Source organism: Varroa jacobsoni, unplaced genomic scaffold (assembly GCF_002532875.2).
Source record: "Varroa jacobsoni isolate VJ856 unplaced genomic scaffold, vjacob_1.0 scaffold_769, whole genome shotgun sequence".
In the NCBI taxonomy this organism is placed as follows: domain Eukaryota; kingdom Metazoa; phylum Arthropoda; class Arachnida; order Mesostigmata; family Varroidae; genus Varroa; species Varroa jacobsoni.
The window spans coordinates 104,809-130,563 of NW_019213671.1; the positions used below are offsets into that span (position 1 = coordinate 104,809).

The 25,755-nt window shown below is 42.0% G+C and overlaps 1 protein-coding gene across 4 annotated transcripts; it reads right to left on the reverse strand.

Annotated features, from left to right (window-relative positions):
- Positions 1–25,755, reverse strand: LOC111263478 (uncharacterized). Of its 4 annotated transcripts, none has more exons than XM_086969658.1 (6): positions 7,122–7,369; positions 6,594–6,807; positions 6,165–6,355; positions 5,129–5,348; positions 4,364–4,813; positions 1–3,183 (listed from the first exon to the last, which is right to left on the reverse strand). In XM_086969658.1, the coding sequence occupies exons 2-6, from the start codon at positions 6,604–6,606 to the stop codon at positions 2,981–2,983; spliced, it is 1,077 nt and encodes a 358-aa protein (XP_086825784.1). In that variant the 5' UTR covers positions 6,607–6,807; positions 7,122–7,369; the 3' UTR covers positions 1–2,980. The 4 variants fall into 4 exon arrangements, with proteins under 4 accessions (XP_086825784.1, XP_086825785.1, XP_022694318.1 ...); XM_086969659.1 differs by having other exon boundaries at positions 6,528–6,807; XM_022838583.2 differs by lacking the exons at positions 6,594–6,807; positions 7,122–7,369 and adding an exon at positions 25,162–25,755 and having other exon boundaries at positions 4,364–4,717.

Genomic DNA, 25,755 nt, shown 5'->3' on the forward strand with positions numbered 1-25,755 from the left:
TATTTCAGTAATATCGCTAAAGATCTTTATTGAGCCCGCGAACAGACAGCGATAAGCATTCATTTATGGTTCAGTTATTTATAGCTGCTTGTCTAGTCGCTGTTGTATCTATCAATAAGCATTGCTTAAACCTCTTTGGTATCTGATTAGATAGAATATTCCATTCATTTTCTTCTATAGGCTAACTGTTCTTTCACTTTTAACATGATGATTTATTACCACGATGTCTTCTTTTCCACACAGCTGCAACAAAATCTTCTTTAATAAGCGTCCCTAAATCTTACACAATAAATAGCGCATACGGTGCGGTGGTACCATTCAAGCCGCCGTAGATAATTGATTACGCCTATCGGTGCTTGAGACGACATACGTAAACATTCAGTTTAAATGCAGTTTTCCCACTATGTTTGGAAGATAAACATTTGCTTTCGATGGCAATAAGTTATAGAGGAAGAGAGAAAAATAACAACTCCCAAAAGCTTTAGCGGATTATTCCAGGTTTTGACTCTTTTCGTACCTGTCTGAGCAATGCGACATGTTCATTAATTCAACGACGTCAAAACACCTAAGCCTACTCTCGTTCAACACAAGACGTTTACTTGGCCGAGCAAATAAAATAGTGATCACAGATTGTTACCCGTGCGTTAACGCTGAAGAAATGTTCATAAGCACCGGGCATGGTGCACCTTCGAAAAGGTTTATCTTCATCGTCGGCTGAAAACTTGCAGGTCCGCAATCGGTTAGGTTGACCACATAGCTGCATGATTAATTAATGGTAAATCCTCAGTGATCGATATTGACCCAGACATATCGGCTATTTCCAGACTCGGTTACCCATATAATCAAAACATGGCAGGCAGATGGAAAGCTTGCTGATGGCTTATTGCTATAAAGTGCATTAAACTAGTTGTTAGTAACAGTTGTAAAGGATGTATTCTTACAGCTGTACTTGAAAATGGCCAAACGTGAATTTTTTGTCAATTGAAGTTGATGTCGACCCAAGGCTTCATCGATTCGACGTATTTTGTCTGCAACGAATGCTAAAAGGGCGAAGCCTACCGCTGCCTTCACACTGCTTGAAACTAACTACCTCTGGCCGTCAATATGCGATGATGTGTCGGGCGTAAAGCGTTAATTCAACAATGCTGGTCATATAACGGCCTAAAGTCATCCACGTACACATGTGACAGTAAGCCGCTTACGACTCTGAAAGGAATGCTTCAAGCAGGTTTGCAGCCTAAATAGCACGGCCATTGTATCCAATGGCTGCTTTGAGCGGACAGCGTCGTCTGCAGGACCGCGTGTACAGCTAGCTAACCATAACCAACAAACGCTCGCAATGATGACTTAGGACAGGTGTTTACCACTGGCCATCTCACTCGCTCGTCGTAATAAGTAAGGAGCTTAAGCCGAAGACAGTTAGCCCGTTCTTGACGTTGCGATGATCATGTCGATTGGTGGCACAGGGTTTGGTCGTTTGTAGTTTGTCGGGGAACTTTCTGGAGACAAGCGTGTTACGACCTCGAATTCCGCCTAGTTCGTATACTCGTAACTAAAAAGTACACTAGTCCCAGATACTAGAGCATATATATTTGGTAAAACTAATCGGCCAGCCAAGCGTTTGTACATAAACCGCGTGTGCCATCTACGTAACTTAAGTCACGCTCATGGCGAACAATAGCCATTTCTGCGATTTCTGTTTAGCTTGCTATGTCGCGAACAACCCAAACGGCCTAGCAAAATAGGCTTTGTAAGGGCAGATGTTAGTACGTCCGCATGAAATAATGTGTGGGGCAGGTGACGCAGGGGGATGATTGCGCATATGGTTGGCCTCATCGTGGGTCGTGGGGAAATGATGACTTACTGCGATTTTATGACGGATATCACAGCTCTGGCAGCCTACTGACAATCGTATCGGATGCCAAACGAAAAATTCTTAAAGGATAATTAGACTAAATATATCTTGTCTATCTTGGAATAATAATCATTATTATTTTACTTATACAAATGTTTTAACTGTCCAAAGCTACGCATTATGATGAAATAATACAAGGAACGAAAGGCAAATGTAGTCTTTTTTTAGAGCTGTACGCAAGCTACCAAATTATCATACAATTTATATGTACAGTTCGATTTTATAGCAAGTTCGACCTTGCTCACGTAATATATAATGCCAACACAACTTCCTCTGTGTAACTTCGAACATACGCCGCAAATGAACGCTCGCTCGTATTCTCTATATAACCATTACAGTAAACGTCTTATAGATACTGAAGCTCAATTAACTCAACATGATAATGTTGAGTATTATTACATGTACCAATTAAGGTTCTCTAAATACCTTCACATTTTTCACACTATCGAAATGTATATGGTTACATGACGACGTTTTCACTATTCATTACTATACGATGGACCTTAAAATGTCCTCGGACATCATTCTCGCACTATGGAAATGACTCGTTATGACCCGTTACCATTGGCAAAAGCTATTCGATTCCATACGTCAGCTTCACTATACCTGGGTAAATGTGCTGCTATATCACATTGTTAACAATTAATGTACGTCATACGTATTTTATTATAGTTGGCTTCCGTTGTTGCAACGTGAACGTTTCTTACATTTCTTCTTGATTCTACTATCTTATCGAGAGCTTCATTTTCCGACAATCGAGGTTTGTCAGCTGCAGAATGATGACCTTACTCAAATCAATGCTGTATCAGGGAATAGCATCGAGTCGAGAGAAAGATTCGACTCGCGAGCATAACCATCATAATGAAACCCCCGCAATGATCGTATTCGATGATACGGTGGCCTGCCTCATCCCTGTTGACGCGTGATATTTCTGAGGCGACGACGTCGATGACAACACAAGCTTGAAAACGAAAAGTTCTCTTTTTCTTTGCCGGCGGTTTGGCGTTTAAAACCTTCACATTCGTAGAAATGGTACTGTTCTCCGGGTGTCGTTTAGCGTCGAAGTCACCGTTTCACAAGCAACAGTGCTGCGGCTACCACGAGAGCTATCAGCCAGATGTGACGTCGCGATGCCTTACAGTCTTGCCGGCTAGACGGACCAGCAACTGCAGTACTTATGGAAAACTGCGACCCTCCAACGCCATCGACGTTACCGCTTCCCGAGGCAATTCCCATCACGCTGTCCTGCATTGCTGCTGGCGAGTCATCTACAATGTAAATGTGAGGCGTACAGAGACTTGTGGATGAGTACTCAGATGCACATAGACAGCGGTAGACTCATATAGCTGTAAGCAAGATACAGCATCTCCCTTTCGTTTCTTTTTGCTCGCTCACACAACCCAGCGAAGAACAGCCTCTCCACGGTGTATATACAACCTCGCACCCCAAATACTGATAAACGGGTATCTATGTCAGCCATGACGACCACCGGATGGTCCGTCTGCCAGCCCCAAAAGCGCCACATGAGGCCAAAGCACCCCACAGCTGCTTCCGTTTTTCCGTTTTAGGACAATCCCAGCTCTAGCGGTGCGACCATCCGTCGCATTCTTTCAGCCAGCCTACTGACTGAGCAACTTCGACTATTCTAGTGATCGTTGTTACCGCAGCTGCTTAAGGCAAGTTGATTCGTCGGAGATTAGCTTCCATCTTTGATCTATGGCTTCTATGGCACAATCTTGTCTAACGAAAACCCACTCAAGTGATATCTGTTTTTTAAATTGAATATATATATATATATATATATGTATATGACGAGAAAGATATGTGCAAAATGGTTTGCCATGTGCGACTTATAATTGGCCTTAATTTCTTATCAAAAGATAAGATAATATAAAAAAGAAAGGATCAATACTTCAAGGATCGCCTTAGTGGTAGGAATACGGGATTTTTGGTATGTATCTTACAAAAGTGAAGAAGCTCAAGCGTCTTTTTTATATGACAATCAATTTATACAAAGAAATATTGACACGTAAAAGTTTTAACGCATCCCATCTCTCTAATTCATTGGATTCATCGTGATCAAGTCATGGAGTGGAAGCCATCGTTGGGATCCATTGCAAAGGAAATTGCCAATATTCATTAACATTTTAATATTTTCCATTTCCTTTCTACTGACCACCCTTCATGGCGGCATTCGTAAACAAAGCAGGGGCATATTTTCTTTAGGAACCTTAAATACTTCGAAGTGAGAACGTGCGATAGAACCTCGCACTAAAGGTGGCGAACATTTGTGGATCTGTGTTTGTCTTATTATATATACGTGATATCCATTTCATAATCTTGTTTAAGCTCTAGATAAATCATTAAAATGCTATGGGGTAGTTTCACATGCCTTACTAACAAAGTTATCGAGTATTAGACGTTAGGTATTTATTGATGGATACTCACTATTAACTATCACAAACACCTGTATGACATCTGGTCCTGAGTGCGATGGCTGACAAGTGTAATTACCAGAATCAGCGGGACCCACGGAGAAGATTTCGAGGCGACTTTCGAGCCGGCGTCTTTCAGAGTCAGCTTGGTTGACCTCTTTAGTGCCGCTGATCTGGTCAGTTTTAGCTGAGGGTGGTAGCATAACGGTAACCTTTTGTCGTTGATCCTGATCGTAATTGAGCAATTTGCCGTTGCGGGACCAGAATATAAACTCAGTTTGCCCTGATGACCTTGACGACGTGAAGGGTGACGATGATGTTGTTGATGACGACAATGAACTGGTTGGCGCGGGCGTGGCGAGTAACACTGACGATAATGCACCGTCCACGAGACAAGTTAACCGTAGCACAGACCCTCCGTTCACATACAATAAAGGACCACCGATGATTGTAGCCCGGCTTTCTGTACATGACATTATCAAAAACCAGTTGAGTGCTTTGAACAAGATGGCGCATCCCGATTAGTTTGCACGAAGACCGTTTGACAAACCAAGAAGAATTTTCTATTGTAGTTGAATAATTTTTCACCCGGTTGCAGATAAAGGTAAGCGCCGTCTAGTGAATAGCACTTCTAGACGTAATATAAGCATGAAGATGCGTCAAAAACACGCATCAAATAATAAAATATAACAAAAGCTTTACGTGCCGCTACTGTGTTTAATGGACTTTTCGCTTGAATACTATTATAACTACGCCGATACTCAGTGTTAACACCTACCAACTACCCGAAGCGTGACAAATCGACTGATCTTTGGCGTCGTGCTGACCTGGCATTCGTAGACGCCGGCATCCTCAGGACGGACGTCTCGAATTTGTAAGTTCCACGACTCGAAATTATCGATATGAGCAGACTGAACCCGTGACTCCATTGTATACGTGTGCCGGCCAACGGTGAGAACGTTGAGTGTGCCAGAAGAAAGTCTTCGGATCCAGGATACCTACTTGTGACATAGGTAAAAAACAAGACAAAGTGTGTAATACGTAGTAAATAAATACTCAAATCAAGATAATGTTAGAATACGGTTAGCACCAGTAATAGGAGCTATCCACCATTGCTTCCTGCCGACAACAATCCTTCTTTTCTTGCGAGAGTTCGACGGGTCGACTAAGAAGTCTTAGACCGACTGTATAGGGAGAGGCTTTATTCCGTGCGTACCGTTTGTACAATGCAGATAACAGAAGGGAATGTTTGAAGCGCATCTGTGGACATACGCGGCTTCCGCGCACCGCACTTCGCACGTCTCTAAACCACTTCACCTCTAATGAATTTCAGAGCTTGTGTATCTGACTCTGTAATAATAACACCAAGTTAAAGTCAACACTGGTGCACTACAAATGATACATACTGCGAAGATATTACTCTTGCAAATGATAGTGTAGCTGAGACAACGACAACTGCCTTTCCCTTACTCCGTGAAATCTCTGCTCTTCGAAAGGTTCCAGCTGTGGAAAGCGTGGGAGTTTCGTTGACCGTTGCGCTCTCCTATTAATGACACGAATGCTCTACAAAGTTTTGGCCTACATCAGTCTTTAACCAGCGTGCACGTGAACTCTTACCATCAGCGATGAATCAGCTGGGGGGTGAGTAAAGGTGCCAGGTGTCGAGCATCTGCTCTTCCAAAATGGGACAATGTCAGGCTCTGCTTAGCTATTTACTTTTAATAAGTGCTAGTTTTGTTGTGATTTCTAACAAAGCTGACGTTATTTTTATGTTATTTGGCTCCTCGTGAGAATTTATTAACTAATGTACTTACCGTCCTGTCACCGAGGTGACGAACACTACAAGGCAAAAAAACGTCTTTTCCAGTGTTGGCAACAACCTCTGAAGCTGTGCTGTTGTCAAAATGTGGTAGCATTTTGATAAAGTACGATGGAAGTCGCCGGTACGTCTTGACAATTCCTGGTGTAAGCACGTTATGATCGTAATTTGTTGAATTGGTCCATCCTGGAAGTGAGTATCTGTTAATAGTGCGGTAATAAGTCCACAATAGTTAACTTGAGCAAATTTATAGAGCACTTTAAGCACGTGTCTCCATGTTTGTTTGCAATATGAACGTTTGCACCCGAAGCGTGATTAATAGCAATGAGGTGCACAATATAAATAGCCGAAAAACAACCTTTTACGGTCAACGGCCCGAAAAGACCAAATTGGAACGGAAATCGCTAGAAGAGAGCATCATTACCACCGCCGATCATGCGATGTGTTACGGGCTATCCACGGCTGTCGCCTGGTAACGAACAAGCTAAATGGCTTTTCAATGAAGCTTTCCTTGTCAATCGGTGGAAGCATTTGTCTGGCTTCGGCCTTTCTCTCTTGCGTGTTGTAATGGTTGGTAAGTTGACTATGCGCAGCCCGATTAGAAGACGGTACGAGCAACTGCGATTGATGGCAACCTACTGCAGAAAAGAAAGAAGACGGGATGGGCCAACAGGGCAGCGAAACTAATAGGGAAATGGGCTAGGAGTAACTGTTATATAGTTTAAAATATAATAATAACAAGTTATTATTATGACGCAGAGAAGCAGAACCAGCGCGCGCATTTAACGCTCCTTATCACTGATAAACGGAAGAGCTGATAAGGCGCATTACCTTTCTGTTTGTTGCTATTATTTGTCGTCTACTACTACATTGCACCACCTCAAACATCACTACACGAAGCAAGGCCCAGTAAAAATATTCGCACAGACTCTTCGAACAAGCAGAAGCTTACTTCATACCCGCTGTTCTTTATCGTTCCCTTTTTCCCCTTCCAGGCCGCCCTCTGTGCCAATGTGGCACGAAGCCTATTGACTGCTCTATTTGTTCAATGGCAGGGTAGACTTCGGGCCTGCTGGCTAAAGTCTATTATGGATGACGCTGGCCGGCCGGTCGCCCAACCGATGACGACTGCGACGTTAGAATGAACAGCGGAGACGGCGCGCTCATGACGGCGCCGTTTCTCTCAGGACTTGCAATACGCATAGGTTATAGCACCTAGAAATCGGAACACATACAGGATGAAAAGAACGCAGAAGATAACTGTGAGCTGAGATGGCAAGAACGAAATGGCTAGCACGAAGCCCCGCCTCGTGCCAACAAGCGATTAGTAATGCGTTGTCGAGAGTAGGAAGATGACATAGAACCGGGAAAACAGACAGCATTACGTTGGGTTTCTGCGGAACCTCATGTGGAAGAAGTCTGATGATCATAATGCGAACTTCCTCATAGAGAAACTTTTCTCCTTTTTAGTACTGCGGAGCTTGCAAACAAGAAACAGGGGGCGAGATAGAAAGGAGGAATGAGAGAATGCTATAAAAGGGATCAGGGACGGGGATAACCAGCAGGCAATCAGTGCCTTGTAGAAGCAAAACACCGATTGTCGGCGGACCGAATCGCCAGCTAAGCTAGCAAGACAGTACGGAACTGCCGAGTTATGAAAGCCAATGACGACAACGGCAGCTACGCTGCCAGGAGATGGGACGGGATACATCATGGTTATGACACTCGGCAACTGCGGCTACCATGGATGACAGTGCAACCGTGCGAGCGACAGCGTTCAGAGGACGCGACAAAGTGAGCCAGTGATGCGGACGACCTCTGGCCAACAGCATGACAGAACGGGTATAGAATGGCATGGGGCGGAGCACGGCAGGACCAGTGTTAGTTAGGTCAACCGCCAAAAAGAACGGAAAGCGGCTTTTCGGCTTGCTTATGGCGCTGTACTGTACCGCCTTGACATTACAGCTGCAGCAGCAGCCGCCTTAGATATATGATTGTCTGTACGGCTTACATTAGGGCAACGACATGGCACGCCACTCATAATACAAGTTTCGGTGTATTTTTGAACATGTGCGCGTATTCCTAAAGAAGATCTCATTCACAGTTTTTTCGTCTCTCAGTTGTGTGCTTTTTTCCGTCACCGTCCATTTTCTTTTTCTTTTATCATCCAATTTACAATAGTATATCGATCATTTTATGCCAGCACTTCTTGACCATTATTACCGCTCCATGAACCTATTGACACGATATGTAAGCGTCTCTAAGTAAGAAGCGTCCGTGCTTAAAGCCTTACTATTGAAAAATTGCATCAGTTTCTTTTGTGTGCCTGAGGAAGCTGAGGAAAATGACCAAAAAGAAAGCGCATATTCCAAGGTTAAGACGAGAAAACGGTATGTTCATCAAATGAACGCAATTAAAAATATTATCAAGTTCCCCAAGCGGAGATACGTAGGTGGAATCAAAAAATTACAGCAAAAAATTAGAGCAAAAAATTACTCGAATCGTGATGATGAGTTTAGCCTTCTCCATTAATTGTGCCTTCTAGAAAGCGGTTAAGAAACAGTCGGCCTTTTTGGCTCTGTTGAATTGCTTGCATGGTAACATTTACAGGACACGTACTTTAGATAAGTAAGTCAACTTTATTTCGTAGTGAAAAAAACTTCGGTTTATGTTTATAATTTGCATTCGTGGAAGAGGTTCTCATTGTCGCTATACACCGTTCAAATGGCTCTTGCCAACTTTCCCTGTCGTAACAATTTAAAAATGTGCTGAGTGAACATGATGCAGCACCTGTCTCGTCCCTCGGCCTTGCTTTTTTCTTTTAAAAGGCCCCGGATGAGAGTGCCGTCAGGCATGAGGTCAAAGAAAAGCGACGCTACTCGTAGCTACTGTTGTTCCTGCAACGATATGTTACCCATGTCGTGTCTAGCGGGAAGCGTTTTCAAGACCAAACGAGAACAAAGGAGTCTACATGATTCTTCACATGGCAAGATCTTTCCGCAAGCTGCTAGAAGTTCAAAAGAGGCCTGTGGCAATGACGATTCGAATTAGACGATTCAAACAAAAAAAAAAAAACAGACATAGAAAATCAAAGCAAATCTGGTGACATCAGCAAAAAGGCACTATCCTCGGCCGTGCTTCCTGTGTAGAAAATTGTCTGTAAAAGCTTTTGCAACAAAAACAACGGAACTTAAATGCCTGAATGGCACGCAGCTTTGCGGCCATGTCTATTGTATATGTAATTCATCGTAAAGTCTGAGGACTTTAGATAGACTGCTTTTTGCTTATTAAATTATGCCACATATTAATATGGCTTACTTGTCACCTCTGTTTACAAAATAACAGCGCATCTTTTTTTTTTTAATATTAATTTTTTCAATATGATAACTGATTATGGATAGCAGCATGAAGGATGGACAAGTATTTAGCAGATTCCTATCTAAAAGCGTACGCAATGCACTTTCTGCTCGAATGCTTGTAGTTCTAAATAAGCTATTTGATTATTACGTAACACTGGCATTAGTTACCCAATTTTTCGGACCAAGCATATGGGCTCGTTTGTGCCTTATGGGCTGTAACTGGTTGTTCATTTTAGAGGAGAGCCCACGTAGTCGATCCGATTCGCTTACCAAGTGCACCATTGAAAGTTTAATACTATATTAGAGTATAGTGAGTTGGGTTATTTTTGGGGTTTATTTGCAATAAGTCTGTAAAAAAATGGTATGCTCGAATGAACAATGAAAACGATCAAAAATCGATGAGACAGCTGTAGGGACGCAGATAGACGTCGCTAGATTTCCAGCAGTGAAGTACAGCAGGTCTATCTGCGTGCGGCATAAATGAGCCACAAATCAGCCATTTGGGTTGAAGAAATGGTCCAAACACATAATTTCGTCCGTGGGTCAGTATTTCCATTTATACTTACCACACATATAGAATATAAATTTAGCTAAACTGAACTATAATGTACGTAGGCCAAACTTCATATACATATCACCTACGATTAATCTACTGGTAATGGAAAATGTCATAACATAAAATATTTTCCTATTTAGTTTGTGTTAACTTCTTGTTTAAGCGATGCCATTTACATTTGATAAACATATTATAGCCACACATTTTGTGAGCGGTACTATAATAATGTTTTTACCTATAGTATGTTCATATATGTTATAGAGTAATAATAGCACCTATTAATGGCCAAATATATATATATACATGGCATTGTAATCGTTTACGGTTGATGGTTCTGTGATGCTTCAAACATGTTCCACGGAATATACCCGCGTTAATTTGCACTATAGATCAGATACCTCGATACTAAACGTTGCAACTAATGCCAGTACGTATTGATATCATAGGGAATCATCCTCATTTTATTTAGGTCTTTTTTTTTTTTATTTATTTATTTATAAGTCACCCTTAAGAAGCCGTCTCTACACTTCATTAATCTCTCAGTGTATCCACCACATTTGCTGTGGTGACGATGTATACACAAACTCTCGGTAGTTCAAATCGTAGTAGTTTTTAATTCATACTTCCTTCGATGATCAAGTTTGACATCTGAATTGTACCAAGTTAACTGAGTACGCCGTGTCCTGGTAAACCTGGCCCCTCTCACTTATGCTTTTATGAAAAATTACTTTTGCTCTTCTGCGGCGAATTTGCAAAGTTCTTTTTAACTACATTTGAATTACTGTAGATCGTCTCTCTTGACACTTTTATTGTTGAATACTATTATATATATATATATATCCCAAATACCCAATCCATGCCAGGACACTAGTTGGGAGGACGCATTGTGCGATGCGTGCCGCATAATCGAGATTCCCTACGTTCTACACACGCTATTTCCGTACGGACGCCTTGTTTCTCAGAGGTTTTTGAACTACGTAGAAACTTCGAAGCGTATTTTGGTAAGGACAGAGCATACTCTATGCGCATTCGTTCGGCTGCGAAAAACCTACCCTTCTCACACTGCGCCGGCTGAAGTTGGTGCCCCGTCTCTATTTCATGTCGCTGCCCAGACTACCAGCTATTTTCTTACCTCATAATTCGAAATGTGGCCCCTGATAGTCGTTTTACTCGGCTCCCAAAAAATGAATCACGTGATGGTAACAGTTTGTATACAGGACAGAATCAACTGTTAATATTATAGTAAACGCAGTAGTGCTTTTCAGCAGGCCATATAGCTCTAGGTAAAGGCAGGACGTTAAAATGATGAAGGCATAGAAAAAGATTATGTAAGCGCTGATGAAAACCGGGAGGGCGGGGGGGGAGCGTCGAAGCTGTTTTGCCTTTCCTTGATATTTGTTAGCAAAGAAAAAAAAAAAAAAAAAACGCACAATTTATCGTCGCTGTAACAACAACAACGAAATTTTCAGAAAATATTGAACGTGTTCTATCCTATTTTTTTTTTCTTTATGGAGTCACAGTGTTCGCTACATCGTGCAAAGCTTTGAACTCTGACAGCAAGAAACTACGCTTTGTATTTTCCCTTTGTAGATTTAAAATATATACTTCGACGGCACATCGCCAGGTGCAGAACACTTCCTCGGTAATATTGACGGGTCATACCTGAAGTTTGCATTGCCATAGTAGTGAGTATGTCAATTCTAGATGGACGAAATCTGTATCTATACCATTCATAAAGTATCGTTTCTTGTAGTTTTCTTCTTTTTTTTTTTTCTTTTATTTATAATATCAAGGGAGCGCTAGCGTGCATCAGCGTTCTTGTCTTTGGCCCTCTGTCCGCAACGTCATGAAACAGTCCCGAGAGACGACAAGTTACCTTCGAAGTCCCCAATAGCTGCCTAACGTTAAGCTGCTTATCTATTTGTCTTCTGTACAGGACATGCTACTGCGGCACCAGCACGGGGATACAACAATATAAAAGCTTTCCTAAAACTCAATATTGGGGATATAATAACTAACTGGTTTAGTTAGCAACGACGACTTGTGTGTTTCGTTAAATTATTGTGAGGAATTATTAATTAGGTTCAAGACCTAAGGTTATTTGCCTCTTAAATGATGGATTTTCCTTCAAGCCATCTTTCGACGCCAACACTAGAGGGCAGAGTGCAGAAAGATTCGGGAAAACGATGAACATTATCGGCTTTTGTCGCATAATAGCTACTGCGATTTAGTATGGTTCTTATGAAGCTTCTGTATTAATTAGCTTTTCTGTGTCTGCTCTTGTATCATTCGTCCGGGATCTGCACTAATCAGAGCGTTCTAAAATAAACTACAGTTATTGACGCGGTTTTATCATTTTATTACAACGTAGCCAACAAAACCAAAATACTCCGACGGCGGCAAACGATATCTTTTAGACAAGGTAATGCTTGCCTTTTAAACCCATAACTTCGGCGGTAAAGAGAAAGCTCTGGATACGCTCTTATCGTTTATTGCGTGAAGGATAGGACGGTTTCACGACTCTTGCCGTGGCTTCGCTTTTACCCTTTTACAGTCTGTTTGATTGATGCTGTCCATTACCGTTCGGCGTTGCTCTTTGACACCGCGTAGGCTTTAGCTGTACTAGTGGCATGATCGATGACCGCCATCAACACCACCACCTTAGCCCACACATAGTTAACTCATTGGTCCGCGTCCGGAAGCGGCGGCCGCATCGCCGCTGAAGCCCGCCTACGCGTCGACCACCCACGTTTGATCCGTCCACAATGGCCTCTTTCCTCTAGTTGCGTCCTGCTTTCGTACCATCGCTATAGATTCGTCCGTTCCCATCCGCGTTTTCCCTAAGCAGAACTACTTTCCCTTAACGGAACTAATAGGCCATTGCCAATCTGTCCACCACCGTCACCCCGACCGCAAGTCATGTACACCGGTCGCAAGGCAGTCCTAAAGTACCCTAAAAAGCCGTCGCATTTTTTTCGAACATTTCCAGCATTCACCCTTTCCATTCTATTCTGTTTCTTCTTTATACCAGAATAGAGACTAATCAATGCAGCTGGCGCCATTCATGTTGGAAGAATGTTCCCGTTCCCTGATGTTTGTGTTCAGGCCGGATGGTTTTTGCCCGGGTGCACTACGCTGTGCGTCTCATCTATGGTGATGTATAAAGCCCGGGTATAAAAAAGCAGCATGGCCTGCCAGTTACGCCGCTGTTTGTCACGGAGTCTAGTTTGGATCGGACTTGGTAATCGCAGACCTCGACTACCAGTAACAGATAGGACCCGTGCCGACTTAGAAATCGGACGACCGCCAGCATCTGCTAGCGAACCGTATCATAACACATTGCTACAACTATTATCGATGTGACCGAACGTTATCCACTGGCACTTATATCTAGTACGGACTATCCGCAGGCCTCGCGATGATAGTTGCGCTCTGGGAAACCAAATTGGCTAGCTCATTCGATTTGCAGCAATGAACGCAGAGGACATTTAGAGAAAGGCCGTATGCTCGATCAGATAGATGGTAGGAACATTACTGCAGTATGAAATCATGTGCCTAGTGGTTCCTTGTTCTGGTCGTATTGCGGATGGAAGCGAATGAAGGTGTTTTAGTTGCTGCGAAGCGGTGGACAGCAAATGGGGTTCAACTGTTTTATAAAGACTCTTATTGAAGAGTGAGGGTAGCTGCAGGGACAATGACTAAAACGTCTCACAGAATGAGAACAAACTGCTTGAATGAATCAATCTTAGTCCATCACAAATTCTATCAAATTCACACGATACCTATCTGCTTTGATCACGTAGAGCAAAACATCCCGTTGGTTAGTAGGATTTAGCTTGAAGGAGGCAAATACATCAATCTAAGGCAACAAGTTTCGTTGTTTATAGCGCGAAAAAAATCAATAGGTCACCAATATCAAAAGAGGCAAACTTCTCTCTGCGAAAGATGGTATTTGTTGTTCATGCTAAGAAATGAAATAATCGGCTTTAGGCATATTCCTTGAAAAACATCTATTTTTTGGTCGTAATAACCGTACGTCATCTTGTTGTGTGTTTATGTAGAAACAGCTAGTAGCACATATTTCTAGTACAGACAATACTGTCTTGTGCTGGATTATTTTTTCCATACATTTTACATTTTCTATAGAAATTATACAAAATGTGTCAAATAGCCTTTCGTGAAAGCAAGTTTATCAGATATTTGTTGAAGCTTTTCTGCTAGGGAAATTTCTGTTTTGAGAGAGGATGCCTTCGAGCAATGTTAGAGCAGTTTTAAGCAGGTAGTCCGTGTCTGCGTAGGGTCGTATAAGCCACAGATATGCGCTATGTTTACTTGGAGATAGATGATCCGACGAGTAAACTGTTGGTCCTTCTCAACTACTATATAAATATAGGCCTGTTGCGGTACGCTCACCTGGCCAGCTACGTAAATACGTAGCTACATGCTAATATTGATAGATTAGTCAAGTGCCTTTATGGACATGCCTATAATTCAACAGATGCCTAGCCCACGAAATAACCAAATAAAGCGGCTTTGCACGTCTTCACAATGAAACCGATAGTTCATTCCGCTCGAGCTGAAGCTGATTCAGTACGTGCACGTTGTAACCTTAGCTTATGCACGCAATGAAAATACCCGATTTAAAAGGAAAGAAAAAAAACACTTTTAGTATGGAGTGTCACGGCATCACGCTTGTCATTTAGTCCTATTTTGTTCTATTATGCAATCCATCCATTATATACATGTTATCTAAATAGATTTGACATTGTATCATATGCTGTATCTATTTCAACCTTGTAATACGTTTTGCACCTTGTAAATACCATGCAACGGGGCAAAATTGCCTACAGTACTTGGCAGTAATTGGCAGTAACGTGTATTTAGAATAAGCACGTTTCATCCCAAGCACCGAAAGTACGAAGAAAGTCAAAGAGAGAAATAGATAAGCTTAATATGGCAAGAAACATTTGAGGCCCAATCGAATCCCATATTGAATCCATTCGCGCAACGACATGATACAAGCGCGACTATGAGATTCGTCCAGCCGTTATTGTCTACGCAGAACTCATTGTTACACGCATTTACTATGGAGTAGAGATTGCTGCACGCAATGAGTCTTGCTTAGGATGTAGCCGCCCTCTTCTGTGACTGTCGGTTTTTTGTATCGTTTAAAGAGGCGCTCGTAGCGATAAGATTGACATCAGTTTTGAGAGTCAGACATTTTTCGTTAGGTATAAAAAATAGCTATATTAGTCTATCTTCAGCAGCCCAACAGCTTCAAGAAAATTTCAATAGCTTAAGTAGTCTGCAGTCACTTACAGTTTGAGAAACGCACGAGAGGTCCTTTTCGCAACAGTAGATTTAGCAGATCTAAAGCGTGAGTCTATACGAAGGACACCTTGCAGGTACTTCGACAAGATCTTCAATAACGGCATGACGTAGAATACAAACAGAACATGATAATCTGTAGTCTAAAGAAGGCGCCCATGGGAAAATACTACTAGATCTCCGTGTTGACATTCTACTTTACGCCAGGCTCGCTAACGTGACTGGACAGAAGACGTCGAAATTCAAGACGTCTCATCTTTAGCATCCGTCTCATTTGAAGCCGCTAATATTCTATCAGTGAAGCTATTACGTGAATTTATCGGGAAAATTATATGCGCAATAATTATTTTTAAATATGTTTGCCCTGTGCTTTGGACGCTGTTATAGATAGTAATGACGTCTTTGCTGGAAATAGTTACTCTGCTGAAATAACGATAGCCGGCTTTATCTAAAAGCAACAACTACATATTCCTATGCGCTTTCCCGACACGCATAGTCCTATGGCATTTCATTGCAATGAAAGTATGGCCGGATGCAGAGGTGGGAATAATCAAAACTTCAACATGATTTGCTGCTGCTTTTGGGTACTACGATAATTTAAGCGGGTGTTGCAACGACTGGTCTCACAAACGAGGCACTCTCGACTGTTAGGCGGTATCAGGGTCCAAGTCGTTGGCTTTTTATCAGCCTCGACTTCGGAAGCCGTAGAGAAAGATTTTAGGGCTGGTGTAACGGTCATTCCAGAAACTAACTTCTGCTGTGCATATCTCAGGGCTTACTAATATACCCGTAACCCTATAATTCTACCTCGAATTTTTCCCTTCGATGCACCCCCCCCCCCCCTACAAAGAGGCTGTCCGTAATCATTAATCGATGATCAGGTTATTTGGCATATTCCTAGATTTCTTGTCTTCTATCGAACCTCTCTCCCACTAGAGACTTCACTATTTCCCCACTTCTGCAGCCGTTGCTGTTACGCGAGCAATAGCACACTGGTTAGAGTTCTTGTAAACACATCCAACAGAATTGATTAAAGCTGCCTATCAAAGATACGCCACAGCGGAAGTATAGACGCAGGCACGTCAAGAGGCCTATCGTTTTTGTGAATGAGAGTGGATACTATGTACTGTATGACCACAGAATAAGTTGCAAATGCAGCGTCAGTGTTGCAACTTCAAATCATATGTTTATAGAGGTACACACGTACGTAATGCAAAAACGGTGAGGCTTTGTACCCAATTCAGTTAAGGCGTAAGGCAGAGGCATTAGTATGTATCGTGGCAGACAATTCATTGAAACGCTATGTTTACATTTGCCATTGACACTGTCCATCCAACTTTCTCACTTGGGTATGGTATAATAGCATATGTATAATTTGGTAGGCCCAAACAGGCTCAAAGCAATTTTGAAAATCTCTCAAGGTATTGGCACAAGTAGACAAACCAGAAAATTTATATTGGTGGAAAAAAAAAAAACGACGTAACAATGAAAATGAATATCGTCACGAATAAATGTCACTTGACAATTTTCGTTCGTGAAAAATTAATTTTGATAGATTTTCTGCTAGCATATTGACAGTCTTTATGTGCCATTTTCAAACTTAAACGTCATTAGTCGACCTGTTTACCGTCGCATGCGTCTATAAGTTGGTGTAAGTCGCTGAGAACTTATAATTGATGTTTGTATATTTTAAAGATATTACACTCTGTAGTCAAGGTGTTGTAGTTTCATATTATTTTAAAACGGTAATCACCTATTATTCTCCAAAGGTTACATATGCCTGTGTCTAAAAAATATATTGAAAATAATTTGGTTTTGAAGGCTGAGTCGAAAATGTCCATTAAAGTATGTAAAATGTAAAGAAGGATTTTCTGCATCTTTCATCGTCAACGATCTTTGCGTTTTTACAAGGTTGTATGTTCATAACTTAAGATAATTTTGACTATATTCGACACCCCCACTTTATTTCATTAGATTTTGTTATAAAGGGTTTCGACTGAACCTTCTTTACCTAATTAATCTGTTATTTTTTCCCCGCAAAACTGCAAAAAGCCTAATGTTTACTCGACTGTCAGATTCTAAGTGATGATGTCACCTCATAATACCTCATATTAAGTGTTCGGACTTCATTATGCTTCGTTTTTGCCAACGATAATGTTAATAACCGGGACTCAAGTTTAGTCAGATCGTACCCCGCGCTTGACACACAACATACCGAAAACTCGAAATAGGCGATTGTGGTATGCTGTTTTGGCTGAAATGGCATTACTGTGACAAGGACCGATACGTACGAGTTGATACATGTAGGCTTGTTGAGTATAGAAGATTAAGGACGAAGGCACGAAACGGCGAAATGGACGGTGTCTGCCCAACAAGCCTATGCAAAGCACGTCCATATATATATATAGACGTGCCTACTTACAGAGAGATACAGTATCTTTCGCCTACATTATATTTAGTTCATATAAGTTAAAAGTCTTTGCTGTTTTTAGATAAAGTAAAAGGTAGCACTGCTTTGTTAGTTTCTGTTTATGTGCCAGTTAAATGTTTGGGCCTCATATTATTTGCTGGTAATTAAATATATATCGCTATAGCTCTGTAGGCCATAGCGTTTCAGGCCATTGAGGCAGACGAGATGTATTACTGGAAGCTGCGCGTTATCAGTCTTGGCTTGTATGTTAGACCTACCAATCTCATGTCATCATCGCTCGATCATGTCTCCATATTTAAAGATGAAAGTATGAAACCGACTTTACATTCGGTGATCGAACGTTGTGCCCGCTTGTTTTTCGGGTCGAGTCCCCCCCCCCCCCACTATCTTGGCTAGTCCACAGCGTTCAAATAAAGATCAGGTCAAATTTTAAGTGGCGTATACTTCGGTGGAATAATAACGCTTTTAATAATAACATGTACAAATATAAGCGGTGCAGATGATTCTACTTGGGAATTACGGTTTGGCGATATGTAGATTTTGTTGGTGCCAATCGGCGTTGATCTATAAGCAATATCGGCAATAGTTCTGTATATGCATGAAGTTACTGGGCTTCATTTGCTGGCAACAAGCGATTCTGCTAAAGCATCGCCATGTAACAGGGAAACGAGAGTGGACTTCAATAGGATATTTGAAAAAAGCTATGTTTTAATCCTAGTGGGAATATGAAGGATATTGATATGAGGTTTTCAAGTCTCAGCGCGCTTTGGTTGTAAAAGTCTTTGTTTTTCTAATTTGTTATCTAACACGCTACTTGATTCTGTACTCATGTCAATTTTAATAGGCGATCTTCTATATTGTCACTATGTTAATAACACTAACAATGTTAATTTTAAACAGCGAGAAAGCTCCTCTCGTTCTACTATTCTTCGCTTATTTTCCCCTTCGTTTTAAGCTGATCAGATGCTTTCTGTCGGCCACGAAAGCACTTGCCGACGAAAACTGCATATTACCCAGATTGCATGTCTTCGTTGTTGCGTGGACAGCAGTGATACTCTGGCTAGGAAGTTTTCTGGGTGATATAATAATCGTATAGGACGTTCCTGAAGTTTGGCCTCGGCAGCTTTTTCTTTTATTTCATGTATCGTTTTTATCGATAGTAGGCGCATCGGTTATTCCTTTATTTGGGATATTGGCTCAGGCAAGCCGGGCTGGCTGTAGCTGTGACAGCCCCAATCGAATACGCTACGCTCTTTGTAGCAAACAATTCAGAGATATTACATACGTACCATTATGCATCCGCAGTGGTACACCGCTTTCTATGGGCCGTCTGCCAATACCCAGGAGTACAACGTAGTTTGACGCGCCGAAAGACTCAGCATACCTTGCTGCCGCCTTTTATTTTTCCTACCTTAACAAGTGAGTGAAGTGTCATTATCAAAACGAACACTTTTCCACTTACAGAAAACTAGATTCCAGAGAGAACTGATTGGAGTGCCTTAGGACCTAAGGACAAATACTTCTAGCGAGTACACTTGTCACTGTTAGGCCATACACACACACACATGCATAAGCGCCTTGAAGAGCTCATGGGCGACATTTTAAAGACAATGCTTCGTAATCTAACCGTGGAACTGTTTCTTGTATAATATAATAACCTTCTATATATCGTCCTCGCTGCGCAGTCTGATAAGGGTACGTTAGGTTCGGATGATACATACAAAAGTGATGTGATATACTGCAAAGCTGATAAGTGTCGTAAATACCGTGAACAGCCTGCCTAGAGCGGTGAGAATTCAGTTGAGAGCAAGTGAAGGTACTTCGTTTGAGTTCTGTATTCTGAGTGGTTTCTAATATTACTGAAGTAATGAGTGTGCATGTTATACCATTAGGTAAACTATTTAAATATATTTCTTCGGTATCACCTATTTGGCAGGCGATCTAATGTTTTCGTGGTGTATAATCGGCAAAAATCGTGTTAACTGTCGTAACTCCTGCTTTAAATTATAACACTGACTGTATTCTGTTTAATGATTTTCCTTTAATCGAAGCTCCGATTTTAAGGCTACCTTCAGCCCTGGCCTGGTTCTAAAGCAGCTGATCTGCGGTGCCTTTCGTAATCGGGCTGTAGTTCAATATTTGTTTTTGTCTGTGGAAGCGATCCGGAATCACAGATTAGGGAAAAACTGTTTTCGGCTTAGAAATAGCAACAGTTACAGCTTTGGCTGATATTGGGTGTAACTTAATAATTAAGGTTTGTGATTAAAATTATACGATCTAAACAACCAAGTAGACAGACCTTGTACTTTTATTACGCTAAAACATCGATTAAGAGTTTCATTTTCATTAAGATCCACTTTTGTAATAACGGTTAATCTTATGTATTGGTCTAAAGTGGACATAAAATAAAAGCATAAATATAATTTATTTCCTTATTACCACACATAATGAAAGGCTATTCCACAGCTAACATGAGACTACTCTTGACAGCCTTTCAAATTCAAAGTCAGGAACATGTGCCGAAGCACCTTGAGGAAAAATTGTTGCAGGCGGCGTAGTTCTGTTAAAGTATGAGTGTATGAAAAAAGCCATGCACAAACATTCAACTATAGTCTGATACAGGTCGCCTATTACTGGATTATTGGGTGCCTCAAGTGGTAATCGTTGCTGTTGATCCCATAAATTTCACAAACTTTATCACTGATTGGCCATGTAGTATACCCCCCCCCCCCACCTTCGTGCCTGAACCGCGTTTGTTCACATTTCCTTACTAAAACAAAACATTTATGCCGAGCGTATATTTACTGATGTTGGTTTATAACACACCTCTATAAACCTCAGTAGCGCTTCCTGGCTTATGACGACGACAGCGGTGATGACCCAGCTAAATGGAGCTGATGTATACTTTTCCTACTATCAGCTTGAAGACTGCGCCCTAAAAAACCATATCAGCAGTTTTCAACGTTTAAGTTGTAATTGAAAGAGCTGTTGTTCCCTCTTGTTGCTGAGAATCTGCGAGCGCTCCTACCTTCCAACTAAGACAGAAGGATCAAAAGGGCAATATAGTACTTTTTTATGATCCCTTTAAATTGTCTCTTCATAGAAATCCGTTTGACGCTAGTAACAGAGGCCTACTTCTACAGATATGTCTACGGACACTCATAGATACATACATACATACACACTATTTTTTGTATATTCATTATATAGATGATGAACTTCATTGATTTGCGGCTGGTTGCAAGAGGAAATAACGAAAAACAAGCGCAGAACGCGAAGGTTCAAGCGAACCAGAGTCGGTCTGAGAAGGGGTTTGCAAGTCGGCGCTGCTTGCCCTACATAGTCGATGGGGAATTGAATACGGCAATTAGCAGATCTCTAGTAACTATCGTTCCTGTCTGCCATATCTGGCTGTTTCTCGATGAATTGTTTAAGCCGTGGCTCGTTAGCGAAGCCAAACGTGTACTCTGCGTTGCCCTAGCAACAGCTTTGCTCTTCGCTCGTACCAAGTACATTAGCACCATTCACAGCTTCCCCTCTTTGCTTTGACAGTGACTGCAACAGTCGCAGCCGGGTTTCTCACTAACGAAACAAAATGACGCGGCGGAAATAACGGCATATACCTCTAACGGCAACGGCAGCTGTGGGCACGACACGAGCTGTGCTAACAACATCGACAACAACAACAGCAGCAGCGATGGTTGTTGGGATGGCCAACAACAGCGACCGGAACAGCTGTAACAACGAGTTAGAGGGTAATATACATACATGCACGTGTAATGGGTGAAGGTTCGCTTATGCAGTATGTAGAAGAAGCTAATGCTTGTTTTTGTTCAGGTTGACCACTTCTACAATGAGGCGCGCGGACTCAGCCTCGGTAGCTAGTGGGAGTGTATGAGTGCAAGCTGCTTGCCTCTACGTGTGTGTATGCACAGTTCGAACGTCTACCAGCTAGGAGGTCATTAGAGCTTACACTTTTGTCTTGGCAATTATGTATTCGCAGCATTACCAGTTCATGCTTCTCTTTCTCGGTATAAAGAACCGATGATCTGGAAGAAAGCAAGCGGCGAAAGAGAAGCTGGAAGCGAAGCTAGAACGTACGAACGGCCTTGTAGAAAAAATCCTCTTCGTTTTATGGTTGATAGACCGCTAGAATTCCGAAGTCTGCTTCACACAACCAGGAAAGCTTCAGTAGCGCTGTTCTTTCGTGTAATCTCATGTGCTAGTTATAACAGCGAACGTATGTTATTATTATTATTACCAGAACGACTATCCATTCGACTTAAGCTACTTTGGTCCGCACATCACACAGATACTATTTACACGCTCGCAGTAACACGTTTGCATCTTCTCCTATTATCTCCTGTTTTTCCAGGTAGCTGGCCCTACCCTCTTTCCAAATCAGGTTGCGTCATACTCGGATTAAACAATGACAGGCGTAGTTAGGATCACCGAGCTCTTGACGTCCTACATACGGTACTACCGAACAGAGAATTCGGGTACGCCGACACCCCTTCCCATCTCCAAAATACCTTGACAGTGTTGTCCGTTCCGCTGGAAGGTTGATTTCAGTGCGGTTGACATTAAATTATTTAGGTTTCCTCACCACCCTTTTCCGTCATGCCCAGCCTGCTTAACGAAGACACTGCCGGGAATGAATGCTTGACAGACTGATGCTGCTATTGCCATTACTCTGTGATAGTAAAGTGCGGAACAGCAATACAATGCGAAAACGCATAAATAATTAGGAGGCAAAGCAAGCACGAGTCTGGGAAGGATTTACACTGCAAGTATACGTGTATAAGTAGTGCTGAAGGATGAGCTGTCGTAGCCATTTGCACGGACGCACAAACCAGTGAAGAACCTAGATTAAATGCTATCTACGAAAAAAATAATCTGATGATGCCGAAACGTCTGTGGAGGAAGGCCCACTTTGAGGGAATAGAAAGGGACTGTATGGTCGCCTTGAACATATGGCAGAGGTTTATTTGTGTGGCAAGCACTTACTTCTATATATATAGTAATATAAATACAGTCATTCGGAAAGGAGTGGAGGGAGACTGATTAAATGGAGAAAAAAACATTGTGTGTCGTATATGTATCTGGCTTCTTAGTATAGTACAGTTTAGAATTTACGTTTGCGAAAAGGATATAGGAAAAATAAGGGTCTTCACTGCGGCGCTTATGGGCTAGACGTTGAAAGTACGCTGCGGGGTTAAATGGTGAAGAAACTGTTCCACTTGTGACTGAAACGCCCCACTGATAGTGAGAACCTGGCATTGGAAGCTGCGAATAGGTAGCCTTAGGTAACGGTACTGATGGCAGCCTAGAGACTGGCGCCTGTCACGCTGGATGGAAGTGCGCGGGAGATTTATAGGGTGAATTAGGGGCAGGGCAACCAGGACGTAGATCTAGAGAAACGTCCGAGAGGAACAACCCTGCATTGCTTTGGTCGAGGGGGCGGCTTTTACCGAATATGTCATCATAGTCGGTGCAGCCCTCCAACACACTGTGGTGCTCCTTTTCCCACTTTCACAAGCCTGCATCTACCCGCTCCTCCGTATTCAGCGCGCTAACGGCAGCTTGACACCCCAGCAAGACTCGATAGACCAGCTAGTGGCTGAATGGTGAGGAGTATCAGGATTCGCGGAAGTTCTTGTTACCATCTATTCTCTACCCCCATCGAATACTATATCATAGCTGCCAAGAGCAGTTTCTTTAAAGCAGATCATTCAAAAGAGTTTCCGAGAGACTGGAGGACCATACAATTGCGGGCTCCTTTCTGGGGTTGCAATTTTCTTTTGAAAGTTGGAGAAAGAAAAAGAAGAGAGATCCAGCAAGAAGAAAGTCTGAACATTTGCGGTAACCTAAACCCTTGCCAGAGGAATTGCTCTGCTGTTACAAATATGTATCAACCATGTTGCATTCGTTTTATCGTTGCTAAGTAGTAACATATCCTATGGTAACCTTTATTGGATAATAAATTTATAACGCACGTACACGGCTGTTTTACAGATGCAGAAGGATACGTCGAATGTGTATGTTCGTGTAATCTATAAGAAACATTAAGGCCGCAAACAATGCAATATCGATCTTATTACGTATGTATACAATATTCGAGCGCTTAATGAAGCATCTGATACTTAATACTATTCGAATACCTGTAGAGATAGTACAGGCTAACTGTACGCGTTCATATATGGCTGGCAACGTGAATAGACGATGCCGCATATTAACCATTCGGTTTTAAGGTGCCATCTAAACCATCAAAGGATCCACAAATCAAACTAGATAGGTCCATTATGTGGTCATCGAAAAGCTATTTCCTCACATGAGGTTTTTCTTATTTGGAATTGTAAAGCAGCCTTGTATCTTATGGGCACAAAAGTTTGCTTCCAGTAGGAAATTCTCCGCATAACTGGTACGCTAGACCCTGGCGAAGAAGCGCTCGGAACAAAAACATTGTACAAGCGTTCCGATTGTACGCTTTATTAGAAATAAAATTTCATCGAGCCCGAACATGGCGGAAAGATGAGATGTAGCGACTGCCAAAAGAGTCATCTAGAGATGGAATCGTGCCTTTGTTACTTGACTGCCCAGACTCGAGCTCGAGATTATCTAGTTCTGTTTACGTAGCGCACTGGAAACTGACACATGGATATCGCTTTAACATTTCCGTGTCGATCGATGCGATCCTAACACTGCACACAGGCGTGCTTCCCGCGGATAACCGACTGCTAAAACAAACTTCATTTTAATTGTGATAGAAATATTGCACTGAATACAAGAGTACGATTCGGCAAGGTTCACGATGTGCAGGCATGAATTACGTGGAAAATGGAAAGACGTAAACATTCTTGCTTTCTGTAATCAGGAAGCTTCGTAAATTTAAGCATTAGGGCTACTAGGTAGGATTTTTTAGCATCGAATGGATCTGAGGCCATAAGCCTCAGATTCTTATGCTGAGGTTTCTGAGATACTAGCTATGTAGTAACTACGATCCCCACTTGATTCTCTGCTGTTGGTCTCTATCTACCGTCAAGGCTGCTGTAACGAACGGCAAAAATAGGATCGCTAGAGTTTAATTATGCAAACATAAACATAAGAAGTTGATAGGCTCCAGAAGTATTTTCAGATCTACACGGACTACGCTATCCCGCCCGTAAACTGCTGGTACATCGTTTTACTAACGTATTAGATGACGGCTATAGATACATTTAGTGCAACTTTCGTTTACTTACACAACCGATAAAAAACATCGCAGGCTTTTTTCTAATTGAGTTAAAAGGGAAAGCCTTGCTTTATTTGGGCAACTTACCGATTAATGCAGATACAAATACGATCTGATACAGTATCATAAATAAAGCCATAGGCCTTAAAACGATAAATCGAGTAGTACACCGAGAACGCATCCTTGCGACGTTCATATCTAAGCGCACTCGTCGCCCAATAACGATCTATAGAGGTCAAAAGTTCACAGTTACGGGTCCTCCTTGGGCGCGTTGCACTTTAGGCCGCGGCCGCTACCATATCGAAACATGCTGTTGATTAAGGCTCTGCCATGTTTTATAGCCATTACCGTACGTCGTGGCATTCCCGGAGGCAGTGAAACAATATTCAGTGCCTTTCGTATTCAAGTACATGCAGCGTCGTTCAATAGCGAAATAAGCTTTTTGGTGATTTAGTCCAAATTCACACAATGGAATCGCTCAGTTTCAAAGAAGCGCTTCGTCAAATGAAGATAAATCATAATCAAATAGCGCTCCTAGATCCATTATGACGGGTGACTCCAATAGCGCTCTCGCAACGGGAGCCAAGTTACAACAGTTCCATGTCCGACGGGCTGCTTCACGCTGTTTTGGCTCACCGATATCGGAAAGTCACTTTCCGGCTCTATTCCAGCTGTAGGGCA